The following is a 13,214-nucleotide window of genomic DNA, read 5'->3' on the forward strand; positions in this document are numbered from 1 at the left end:
AATGATCTGATCTTGATCAGATTGTGGATGAACTCAGCAGCAAGTGTTCGATTCCCCTGCAGCGCCTCCACAGGAGAAGGGGAGCATTACACACCCTCATTATAATGATATGCAGGGGCGGGCATATCATTGGGGCAACCTGCGGTGCCCAAGAGGTACTGAGGTAATGAGTTATTGGGCTGCAAAAGGCCCCTATACTGTTCTTGAACAGAGGCCCCTTCTGTCTGTGTCCACCGGGGTCTTCATGGCCCCTCAAACACTGGATTTGACGCGTTCCTGCTCCTCCTGTAGCTATTACCCGTGATGCCAGGGCCACACATGACCAGGTCTGGGCGAATGCCCACTCAGCACAGAACAGCCCTGTGGTGCCACATTGTCAGGGATGAGGCGGAGGGAGCGGAGGAATGTGAGGGGCTGTCTCAAGCAGGAGGGAGGGGGGCATCAAACTTCCCTCCTTTAAATAAACTTTTTTCAAACTTCCAGAACTTTCCTCTGCTGGATATATAGGGGGAGCAGTGCAGAGAGGAGGGCAGCAGAAGAATAAGACCCTGGTAGAGTGAGAAGACGCCAAACGCCTCCTGATAAGGTGGGTCCAACTCTGCGACAAGTGAGGGCTATATATGAACATGGGACAGGAGACCCCATAGTGGTGTAGCTATACTGGCTACGGGGGTCTCAAGCCGCACAAAAGGTCCCATGATACCAAGACTCATGATAGTTGGGGGTCCTGTTGGAGATTTTGCAGGTTACGCCGTTGATTTGCGCCTAGTGCATGTAATAAAGGCGAGATGCAACAATGTATCATCATATATCACATCTATGCACTGCAACATGTCATATGTAACGTCAATATATGATGTTTACCCTCCTGTCTGCAGCGTATCTATTGTAATGTAACAATGTCGCTGTGAAGGTTCCATGGGGAATATATGATCTGCTCCGTATAGAATTGTAACAATGTAGTTATCACGTTTCCATGGAGAACGTGTGACAGACGCCAAGTCTTCTGCATTGCTACAATGTATCATTAACGTTCCCATGCCGCAATGTTACAGTCTGAGGAATGATACAACATTCTTATTATTATTAATATTTATTTATATAGCACCATTAATTCCGTGGCGCTGTACATGAGAAGGGGTCACATACAGGGTTATAGATATCATTTACAGTAAGCAGGTTTACAGTGACAGACCGGTACAGAGGGGCGAGGACCCCGTCCTTGCGGACTTACATTCTATGGGATTGTCATTAACCCTAAAGTTATCAGGTCCAAGTTTTTTCATAAAGAAAATAAAACGACACACAGGATGGCAAAGGAAGTTGGGAAGTGCGGTAATGTCCTTTCCCCAAAGCCCAGGGGTGGACACAGGATGACATTTCCCATCTAGTACAATGGCTTATAAATAGGAGGCCGTTTTGTCGGGTCTCGTAGCCATAATAAAGTTCCTGATACATTGTGACAAATTCTTCTTAGCGTTTAAATACAATAAAAAGGGATCGGAATCTGCAGGGAAAATGCAAATATGGAATGAGCAGGGCCAGGGATTACATTTCCTGCCACATCAGCATCCTCCCCACCCCCCATCAGGAGCACAACCCCCACATTTCAGGGCATAGCGCAATAGGCTGCATTCGATTTCATATGTTTCCTCTGGATTTTCGCTTCATGTGTCTGTCTCTTTCAGAATGAAAATTGCAAACCTTGAACTCACTATGAAACTCTTTACAGGTATCTGAACCTTCTGATCTCTCAATATTCAGTGTATGATTCCCCCCGAGGCCGAGACCTTGTGCAAGGCCAGAAATCTGCAATCTCCGCTTATTACTAGGGTTCACTTACTTACTGCAAGAACCTCCGCTTATTACTAGGGTTCACTTACTTACTGCAAGAACCTCCGCTTATTACTAGGGTTCACTTACTTACTGCAAGAACCTCCGCTTATTACTAGGGTTCACTTACTTACTGCAAGAACCTTAGCTCCAGGCCACAGACTTTGTTCTGCGTCTGGGTGGAGCTGTTGGATTTCATCCAATAACCAAGTTAGGGTATTTTTTATTCTACAACAATCACAGCTTTATAATTCAGACCTGGTTTAGAATTAATTTTTATTTTCTTTACATTCTGTAGTTTTCAATAGAGTAGAATTTTTCTATATATTATAATTTATTTTCACGTATATAACTTATAATATATATATATAATATATATAATATATATATATATATATATATACAGAACTTATTTTAGTTATTTTTATATATATATATATATATATATATATATATGAAAATAACTAAAATCTAAAATAAGTTCTGTATATATATATATATATATATATATATATATATATATATATATATATATATATATATACACATGTTGTATATTACCTGTGTCCTTTTATAGGGATATATATTTTTCAGTGTTTTCAAAGTAGCAGATTTTTTTATCACTTATTTTCCTATTTTAACATTTTTCTACTTTATTTCTTTAATTATTTTAATTTATATATCTATTTTTATTATTTATTGCTTCCTTTTTAGGCATCCACTTTTCATAGTTTTCAGTGGAGTAGATTTTTTTTTATTTGTATTTTTAGAAAAAAAAATTTTAAGAATTTTTTTTATTTCTTGAATCATTTTAATTTATTTTTTTATTATTTACATTTTAAGGTTTTCATTTTTTCAGAGTTTTCAATGGTGTATTCTTTTTTTCTTTCATTTGCATTTTTAGACCTATCTTCTAATATTTTAATATATTTCTATTGTTAATATATATATATATATATATATATATATATATGTATATGTATATATATACATATATATATTATATATTTTTTTTGCTTTCTAAGGCATCCACTTTTCAATGGAGTTGAATTTAATTTATATTTTTTTAGAATTTTTTTAATATATTTTTTTCTATTTTATTTAATTATTTTAATTTATATATTTTGCATTCTTATTTATTGTTTCCTTTATCAGGCATCAACTTTTCAGATTTTTCAATGGAGTAGCATTTTTGTAATTTGTATTTTTAGAATTATTTTCTCATTTTTATATTTTTCAATTTTATTTCTTTAAATATTTTAATCTGAATATTTTTTTCCCTTTTTGTTTCCCTTTTTAGGCATCCAAGTTTTCAATGGTGTATTTTTTTCTTTAACTTATATTTTTATTTATTTTCTTTTCTATATATTTGATATATTGTAATACATATATATATATATATATATATATATATATATATATATATATATATATATATTATTATTATTTATATAGCACCATTGATTCCATGTTCTCTACATGAGAAGGGGTTACATCAAAATACGAATACCACTTACAGTAAACTAACAATGACAGACTGGTACAGAGGGGCGAGGACCCTGCCCTGTAAGGGGCTTACATTCTACAGGATTATGGGGAAGGAGACAGGAGGTCAGAGGTTGCAGTAGCTCCGATGGTGCTGAGGTGGCCGTGTGGTCATTATAGGTTGTAATATATATATTCTATAAAAAATTCATGCATTTTGCAGAGCATTTAGTGTTATGGATTTTTTTTATATTTTCTATTTTTTTATTATGTATATTCATTTTTTTATATATATTTTTATTTCTTTCATTACTTCAAATTAGATATTTCATTTATTTTATAGTCCTTTTCCATTCTTCCATCCTGCAGAGTTTTCAATGGGATACATTTTTTGTAATTTGTATTTTTTTTATTATTATTTTCCTTTTTCATTTATTTTTATATTATCATTACTCTATTTACTGTGATTGTAAGTTGTTTTCTATTACATTAGGGGTTTTTTTTTGCATCTGTTTAGCAGATCATTAACCACAGCTTGAGCGCTGTTCTGCATGACTGCACCTTCACACTTATTTTTGGCCTCAACTTCGTAAACCCTGACAATAATTTGTCCCCTCAGGCAGTGATAGGACCAGACTTGTCTGCAGGGAGGAGCGACACATCAGGGTTGGGCACCAGTGATATGTTATTGTCAGCATCATAGCCGCCGGCTACACTTCTGTAATGTTTCACAAGTATAGACCCATATGAGGAGACTCAGACATTATTATACTTGCAATTATTTAAAAACTAAAGAAAAAAATAGAAAAAAAAAAACATCCAAAATTCAAAAACTTTCCACCTTTGACCAATTTTGAATGCTGGTAGTTTTTAGGTCCCGTGCTCACTGGGCGTTCTTCTGTTCTCTCGTAGAATCACATTGTCGCTTCCTACTTTTGGTGCCACCATGTGGATGATAAAGTTCTTGGCTCTTGGCCTCCTGTTTGCGGTGGATGCAGCAGTTAATAAGAAAGCGGTGGAGAAAGCGGCCAAAGAGGCTCCAGTAGAGAAGAAGATTAGTGAACAGGCCAACACCCTGGCCGATAAGAGTGCGGGTCTCGCCTTCAACCTCTACCAAACCATGGCCAAAGATAAGAAGGTGGAAAACATCCTACTTTCACCAGTGGTGGTGGCTTCTTCTCTCGGTCTGGTCAACCTGGCTGGTAAAGCCAGCACTGCCGCCCAGGCCAAGGCTGTCCTGAGTGTCGACAAACTGAGTGATGACCACATCCATGCAGGGCTCTCCGAGCTTCTCAATGAAGTCAGCAACTCCACGGCTCGCAATGTCACCTGGAAGATTGGAAATCGGCTCTACGGACCAAGCTCTATCAGCTTCTCTGATGACTTTGTGAAGAACAGCAAGAAACATTACAACTACGAACACTCCAAGATCAACTTCCGAGACAAAAGAAGTGCCCTAAAGTCCATAAATGAGTGGGCGGCACAGACCACAGACGGCAAGCTTCCTGAGGTGACCAGCGAGGTGGAGAAGACTGATGGTGCCCTTATTGTCAACGCCATGTTCTTCAAACGTAAGTAATCCCAGCACGTGACCATGATTGATGTAATGTGCCATGATACAAAGATTCAACCCAACTGATATGTGTTGTCTCCCTTCACAGCCCACTGGGATGAAAAATTCCACCACAAGATGGTCGATAACCGAGGCTTCATGGTGTCCCGTTCCTTCACTGTCTCTGTCCCCATGATGCACCGTACAGGTAAGTCACTTCAGGGTACAGAGATGTTGTTTCCACTCAGTTTCCCTTATCTGATACTTACCACTATAATGTTTATTTTCAGGAATGTACAACTATTATGAGGATGAGGTCAACACCCTCCAAATCTTAGAGATGCCTCTGGCCCACAAGCTGTCCAGCATGATCATCATTATGCCCTACCATGTGGAGCCTTTGGAGAGAGTGGATAAACTCCTGACCAGAGAGCAGGTGAAGACCTGGATTGGAAAGATGCAGAAGAGAGCAGTTGCCGTGTCTCTGCCCAAAATCAGTATGGAAGTCAGCCATGATCTTCAGGTAGGAACCATCACAGTATAATGTATGGCCAAGACGCCACCCTTGCTGTGTTTGAGTGGGTGCTGTGTGAACCAGGTCCAAGATAGCGTGCTGCGTTGGGGTTATGTGTCGCTTTAGTCCATGCGAAGGTACAAAGGCATCTCGAATGCGATCAGTTCGTGCTTGTATACTTGCCAAAACGGCAACATTTCGGCACATGGCCATCCTTAAAGAGTCTTGTTGTCTAAGCGTAAATTCCAGACTACAACTAAACCAGACCCACCTAAGGGATTACCTTAAGATGATACAGTAGATCTAGAGAACTTGAGATAGACTATTGAAATTCCCAAAAGCATTTTGGTCATAGACGATATCTACGGAGTTGGGTAGATAAGTCATCAGATGATATCTACGGAGTTGGGTAGATGAGTCATCAGATGATATCTTCAGTGTTGGGTAGATGAGTCATTGGATGATTTGGATTGAATTACTCTAGCTTCATCTTGTGATCTTGAACATCTTCTTTTCCTTTTAGAAACATTTAGGAGAACTTGGTCTCACAGAAGCCATCGACAAATCCAAAGCAGACTTTTCCAAGATCTCCGGAAAGAAAGACCTCTACTTGTCCAACCTCTTCCATGCTGCCGCCCTTGAATGGGACACGGAAGGGAACCCATTTGATTCTGACCTGTACGCCAGAGAGGAGCTGAGGAGCCCGAAGCTTTTCTACACAGATCATCCCTTCGTCTTCCTGATCAAGGACAACAAGACGGACTCTATCTTGTTCATCGGTAGATTGATTAGGCCAAAGGGGGAGAAGATGCGTGATGAATTATAGTCCCGAGAAGTGAAGGAGGTTGGGGGGAGGGTTGGGTAGTTATAAAAAATTATGTTGTTCATTGAAAGGAACATGTTGATGACCATTCCACCAAAGCGATGGTTGTTCCATGGGAGTTCTCGATGTAGGATCTTTGCTAGTCTCTCCGACATTAAAGGGTTCAGCCAATATTAATATGCGTTAAGGCCATGTAGACCTCATGAGGTAGACCGAGACTTCACATAGCAGTAAGGGGACCAACGGCATTACCTCAAGGACTACTGTACATAGGGAGTTGAGGGCTCCAAGATGGTGCTAAGTTTTACATGTCCTTGGAGAGTCATTAAATACCTCTTCACCCATGGACCTCCAAGTACCCACCCACCACCATAGCCTCCATAATTTGGCTTGAATTTTCTATCAGATGCAGAAAAAAGGGTCTTCATTCCACCATTTCAGGGGATTTAAGTCTGTTAATCCATCTGAAATGCATGTGTCATGGGCCACCGACAACTATCAATAACTCCTTACACCGCGTGTGCATTTTTTTTTTTATGTTTAAGGATTTGCATTTGTGGGATAAGATGGAGGGAGGTAAAAAAAAAGAACAATTTATTTAACAAAAAAAAAAAATCTAAAAAAAAAAAGTAAAGGGGATTTTGAATTACTTTCACAATGTGGATTCACAAAATCTTTATTTTGTAAGTTACAAACGGTTTGATTGATGAGCGCGTGTTTAATTTAGCAATAAACAGGAAAAAAAACGTTATTATTTTCTTAATGATCCATTTTCCTATTGCCTCCTCTATCATGTGCACACATTAGTAACAACCACATAATAACCTCCATGCCTTCTGGACATTCGTGCAAATGTCTTTATTTAAAAATAAAGACTGTCACATTAGCGCCACCTCAAAATTCAGTCCTGGAGAGGTATTACAATGGATATATATATACTTATTTATGCTGCATTATTTTTGATGGTTTACTGATTTCTACTCTTTTGCATTCCCGCCAATATTCTGTTCTAATTTCTCTTTATTGCAATCACAGTTCAGCTTATCGGACACAAATATCTAAATCTCCTGCCTAGATGTAAATGATTCAATTTTTTTCTGCAGCCACTAGAGGGAGCACAAGAGCTTATTGAACATCCATTGATCTCAATAAGCATGTATGCAGTCAGCTCAGGAGCTCCATCTAGTGGTGGCTGCAGGTAAACACTATTTTATCCTATGACATCGGGTTGACATTCCCCGGTTTCTACAGTGACACATTGTTAATTTCTATCAAGAATAGATATATTATATTTCCAGAGGTTATCACTTCTCTTTCCTCATTTGCACAGTCCATTATTGATGGAAGAGAATAAAAATAAGGGGTTAAGCAGAATTCAGTTTATAAAAGAATCTTCACCAGTCTTGTCAGTATCTCTGGAGACGTCCTTATAATTACCACGGTGGAGAAGAAACCGGAGATCCTGCAGGAAATCCCCATAGACACCAGCTCAGAGCCTATAAATAAAGTGCCCGCAGCGGTCTGTGTGTATTTATATACCCGGTTGGTGTAGATATTTCTGCTGCCTTCCGCTCATGCATTATAACACCCACAGGTCACATGATCAGAGTATATACCCGCGGATCAGGGCCGTAATCAGGGCATTACTGGCGTATAGGGACCGATGACCATAGGGCGCCCGCATCAGCCCCATCTCTTCTGATCATCGGGCCCCGGCGGCCGGTGCACAAACTGAACCTGCGTCCGAGATGCAGATTCAGTTAAACTCTATTGCTGTACGGGCCTGGGCCCCCACGGCAATAGATAAAAGCCGCCAGCCAATCGGAGGCTGGCAGCTGACGTCAGCGCACACGTCACCGGTGTATGACGTCATTGTCATTCGCAGGCAAGTGCGCGCTTCAACTGCGTGGAGAGAACTCTGCACAGGAAAGCGGCACTGTAAGGAGAAAGATGTTTTTATTGAAAGCGGCAGGATGGGAGACACAGGGGGCAAGAATGAAGACACGGGGCAAGAACGGAGACACGGGCAAGAATGGAGACACGGGCAGGAGACACGGGGAAGAATCGAGACACGGGGAAGAATGGAGACACGGGTCTAGAATGGAGACACGGAGTGAGAATAGCGACACAGGGGGCAAGCATGGAGACACGGGGCAAGAATGGAGACACGGGGCAAGAATGGAGACACGGGGCAAGAATGGAGACACAGGGGCAAGAATGGAGACACAGGGGCAAGAATGGAGACACGGGGGAAGAATGGAGACACGGGGCAAGAATGGAGACACGGGGCAAGAATGGAGACACGGGGCAAGAATGGAAACACGGGCAAGAATGGAGACACAGGGGCAAGAATGGAGACACGGGGCAAGAATGGAGACACGGGGGAAGAATGGAGACACGGGGGAAGAATGGAGACACGGGGGAAGAATGGAGACACGGGGCAAGAATGGAGACACGGGGCAAGAATGGAAACACGGGCAAGAATGGAGACACGGGCAAGAATGGAGACACGGGGGAAGAATGGAGACACGGGGGAAGAATGGAGACACGGGGCAGGATTGGAGATACTGGGCAAGAATGGAGACATGGGGCAAGAATGGAGACACGGGCAAGAATGGAGTAACGGGGCAAGAATGGAGACACGGGGGGCAGGCTGGGAGATACGGGGCAAGAATGGAAACACGGAGTGAGAATGGAGACACGCGGCAAGAATGGAGACACGGGCAGGAGACACGGGGAAGAAAGGAGACACGGGGAAGAATGGAGAGACACGGGGCAGGATGGGAGATACGGGGCAAGAATGGAGACACGGAGTGAGAATAGAGACACGGGGGAAGAATGGAGACACGGGGAAGAATGGAGACACGGGGGCAAGAATGGAGACACAGGGGGCAGGATGGGAGATACAGGGCAAGAATGGAGACACGGCAAGAATGGAGATACAGGGGCAAGAATGGAGACACGGGGGCAGGAAGGGAGATACGGGGCAAGAATGGAGACACGAAGTGAGAATGGAGACACGGGGCAAGAATGGAGACACGGGCAGGAGACACGGGGAAGAAAGGAGACACGGGGAAGAGTAGAGACACGGGGAAGAATGGAGACACGGGGCATGATGGGAGATACGGGGCAAGAATGGAGACACGGAGTGAGAATGGAGACACAGGGGAAGAATGGAGACACGGGGGAAGAATGGAGACACGGGGGCAAGAATGGAGACACGGGGGAAGAATGGAGACACGGGCAGGAGACACGGGGAAGAAAGGAGACACGGGGAAGAGTAGAGACACGGGGAAGAATGGAGACACGGGGCAGGATGGGAGATACGGGGCAAGAATGGAGACACGGAGTGAGAATGGAGACACAGGGGAAGAATGGAGACACGGGGGAAGAATGGAGACACGGGGGCAAGAATGGAGACACAGGGGGCAGGATGGGAGATACGGGGCAAGAATGGAGACACGGCAAGAATGGAGTAACAGGGGACAAGAATGGAGACACGGGGGCAGGAAGGGAGATACGGGGCAAGAATGGAGACACGAAGTGAGAATGGCGAAACGGGGCAAGAATGGAGACACAGGGGGCAAGAATGGAGACACGGGGCAAGAATGGAGACACAGGGACAAGAATGGAGTAACGGGGGCAAGAATGGAGACATGGGGAAGAGTAGAGACACGGGGAAGAATGGAGACACGGGGCAGGATGGGAGATACGGGGCAAGAATGGAGACACGGAGTGAGAATGGAGACACGGGGCAAGAATGGAGACATGGGCAGGAGACACGGGGAAGAAAAGAGACACGGGGAAGAATCGAGACACGGGGAAGAATGGAGACACGGGTCTAGAATGGAGACACGGAGTGAGAATAGCGACACAGGGGGAAAGCATGGAGACACGGGGTAAGAATGGAGACACGGGGCAAGAATGGAGACACGGGGCAAGAATGGAGACACGGGGCAAGAATGGAGACACAGGGGGCAAGAATGGAGACACGGGGGAAGAATGGAGACACGGGGCAGGATTGGAGATACTGGGCAAGAATGGAGACACGGGGCAAGAATGGAGACACAGGGGCAAGAATGGAGTAACGGGGCAAGAATGGAGACACAGGGGGCAGGATGGGAGATATGGGGCAAGAATGGAGACACGGCAAGAATGGAGATACAGGGGCAAGAATGGAGTAACGGGACAAGAATGGAGACACGGGGGCAGGAAGGGAGATACGGGGCAAGAATGGAGACACGAAGTGAGAATGGCGACACAGGGGGCAAGAATGGAGACACGGGGCAAGAATGGAGACACAGGGGCAAGAATGGAGTAACAGGGGGCAAGAATGGAGACACGGGGGGGCAGGATGGGAGATACGGGGCAAGAATGGAGACACGGACTGAGAATGGAGACACGGGGCAAGAATGGAGACACGGACTGAGAATGGAGACACGGGGCAAGAATGGAGACACGGACTGAGAATGGAGACACGGGGCAAGAATGGAGACACGGGCAGGAGACACGGGGAAGAAAGGAGACACGGGGAAGAATGGAGACACGGGGCAGGATGGGAGATACGGGGGAAGAATGGAGACACGGAGTGAGAATGGAGACACAGGGCAAGAATGGAGACACGGGGGCAAGAATGGAGACACAGGGGGCAGGATGGGAGATACGGGGCAAGAATGGAGACACGGCAAGAATGGAGATACAGGGGCAAGAATGGAGTAACAGGGGGCAAGAATGGAGACACGGGGGGCAGGATGGGAGATACGGGGCAAGAATGGAGACACGGACTGAGAATGGAGACACGGGGCAAGAATGGAGACACGGGCAGGAGACACGGGGAAGAAAGGAGACACGGGGAAGAGTAGAGATATAGAAGATGCTAAGCACAGCCTAAATAGGGGAGGTGCACAGTCATAGGTGCCCAAACCTGAACGTATACAATATAAAGTGACTAGCACACTCCAGGGTGTTGTGATGCAAAAAAGTGGGGATTTATTACATACAGTAAATCACAAACGTTTCGGTCGATACTGGACCTTCATCAGTGTGCTAGGTATAATTGTATACTTGTATGGCCCCAAAAACAATAGACTACTCGGATTTGCATCAATCAGACATGCTGGAAAAAAAGCAACAAGCCGGGAAGAAACAGAACCAGGCTGGTCAACTGACGGTGAGTCAGAATAATGGGTGGCGCTGAGGCTCAAAAGAGCTGTCAGTACGCCAGGACACTAGGGATAAATGCGGTATCCACCGCTAATAGAGTGTGTGCACACTTGTTGCTTTTTTTCCAGCATGTCTGATTGATGCAAATCCGAGTAGTCTATTGTTTTTGGGGCCATACAAGTATACAATTATACCTAGCACACTGATGAAGGTCCAGTATCGACCGAAACGTTTGTGATTTACTGTATGTAATAAATCCCCACTTTTTTGCATCACAACACCCTGGAGTGTGCTAGTCACTTTATATTGTATACGGGGAAGAGTAGAGACACGGGGAAGAATGGAGACACGGGGCAGGATGGGAGATACGGGGGAAGAATGGAGACACGGAGTGAGAATGGAGACACGGCAAGAATGGAGACACGGGGGAAGAATGGAGACACGGGGGCAAGAATGGAGACACAGGGGGCAGGATGGGAGATACGGGGCAAGAATGGAGACACGGCAAGAATGGAGATACAGGGGCAAGAATGGAGTAACGGGGCAAGAATGGAGACACGGGGGGCAGGATGGGAGATACGGGGCAAGAATGGAGACACGGAGTGAGAATGGAGACACGGGGCAAGAATGGAGACACGGGCAGGAGACACGGGGAAGAGTAGATACACGGGGAAGAATGGAGACACGGGGCAGGATGGGAGATACGGGGCAAGAATGGAGACACGGAGTGAGAATGGAGACACGGGGGAAGAATGGAGACACGAGGGAAGAATGGAGACACGGGGGCAAGAATGGAGACACAGGGGGCAGGATGGGAGATACGGGGCAAGAATGGAGACACGGCAAGAATGGAGTAACAGGGGCATCCAATAAAAGGACGAAAGTTTATAGGATAATGTTCGTGACGCCACCTGTGGTATTCGGTCAGGGTGACCGACGCTGCTGTAAGGGGTCCGCTGGGGTGATGTTATGGCAGCTAGATAGTATACCTTCCCACAGGTGAAGTGTATCCCCAGGGCTTCCCAGTGTGTAGATGGTGGATGGTGAGAGGCGCAGTGAAGAACGAGGACACAAGGTTGCAGTCTCTTTACCTTTACTGAAGGCTTCAGCGTCCACAGTCCAGAGCACAGACCACAGGGCAGGCAGGGTCCGGCCGGTCTGAAGGCAAATCCAGAGTCCCCTTATCCAGGTGGAAATCAGTAGCCTTCCTCTAGCGCCTGAGTGTTGTAGTCCCTCCCTGCTGAGCTTCTCTGTAAGGGTACGTTCACATTTGCGGTTTGCGCCGCAGCGTCGCCGCCGCAACAAAACGCATGCGTCGTGCGGCCCTATCTTTAACATTGGCGCCGCATGGGGCCGCATGTGCATGCGTTGTGTTGCGTTTTACGCCGCATGCGGCGTTAGGGCGCACCTGTCTTGGCGCGGCAAACGCAACATGTTGGATTTTTTGTGCGGCGCCGACCTTTTAAAAAACGCATGCGTCGTGCGGCCCTATCTTTAACATTGGCGCCGCATGGGGCCGCATGTGCATGCGTTTTGCTGCGTTATTGTTTGCGTTGTGCGTTGCGGCGACGACGCTGCGGCGCACAACGCAAATGTGAACTTAGTCTTAGGTCCTCAGAACTGATGTTGGTGTTCTAGATGTTCTGTCTCTTTCTCTCTGTCCCCCAGATGGTATGGATAGGACAAACCCGTATGACTGATGGCCTGAGGCTTTTTACAGGGACCCTACGATGCCCCAGCCCCCACAAGTTGCCACCATGCCTCCTGGGTATGGGTCGGGCAACTAATATGGAATTTGGAGACGATTGCTCCCTCGGTGTTCTGGCTACCGGCTTCTGCGCCTC

The 13,214-nt window shown here is 45.3% G+C and overlaps 1 protein-coding gene across 2 annotated transcripts; it reads left to right on the forward strand.

Annotated features, from left to right (window-relative positions):
• Positions 1–408: 408 nt before the first annotated feature.
• On the forward strand, positions 409–6,958 carry SERPINH1 (serpin family H member 1). Of its 2 annotated transcripts, XM_069759412.1 has the most exons (6): positions 481–586; positions 1,689–1,732; positions 4,231–4,889; positions 4,980–5,078; positions 5,161–5,393; positions 5,908–6,958. In XM_069759412.1, exons 3-6 carry the CDS (start codon positions 4,265–4,267, stop codon positions 6,208–6,210), a joined length of 1,260 nt encoding a protein of 419 aa, XP_069615513.1. In that variant the 5' UTR covers positions 481–586; positions 1,689–1,732; positions 4,231–4,264; the 3' UTR covers positions 6,211–6,958. The 2 variants fall into 2 exon arrangements, with proteins under 2 accessions (XP_069615512.1, XP_069615513.1); XM_069759411.1 differs by lacking the exon at positions 1,689–1,732 and having other exon boundaries at positions 409–586.
• Positions 6,959–13,214: the final 6,256 nt, after the last annotated feature.

The sequence above is a fragment of the Ranitomeya imitator genome, chromosome 3, assembly GCF_032444005.1.
Source record: "Ranitomeya imitator isolate aRanImi1 chromosome 3, aRanImi1.pri, whole genome shotgun sequence".
Classification (NCBI taxonomy): domain Eukaryota; kingdom Metazoa; phylum Chordata; class Amphibia; order Anura; family Dendrobatidae; genus Ranitomeya; species Ranitomeya imitator.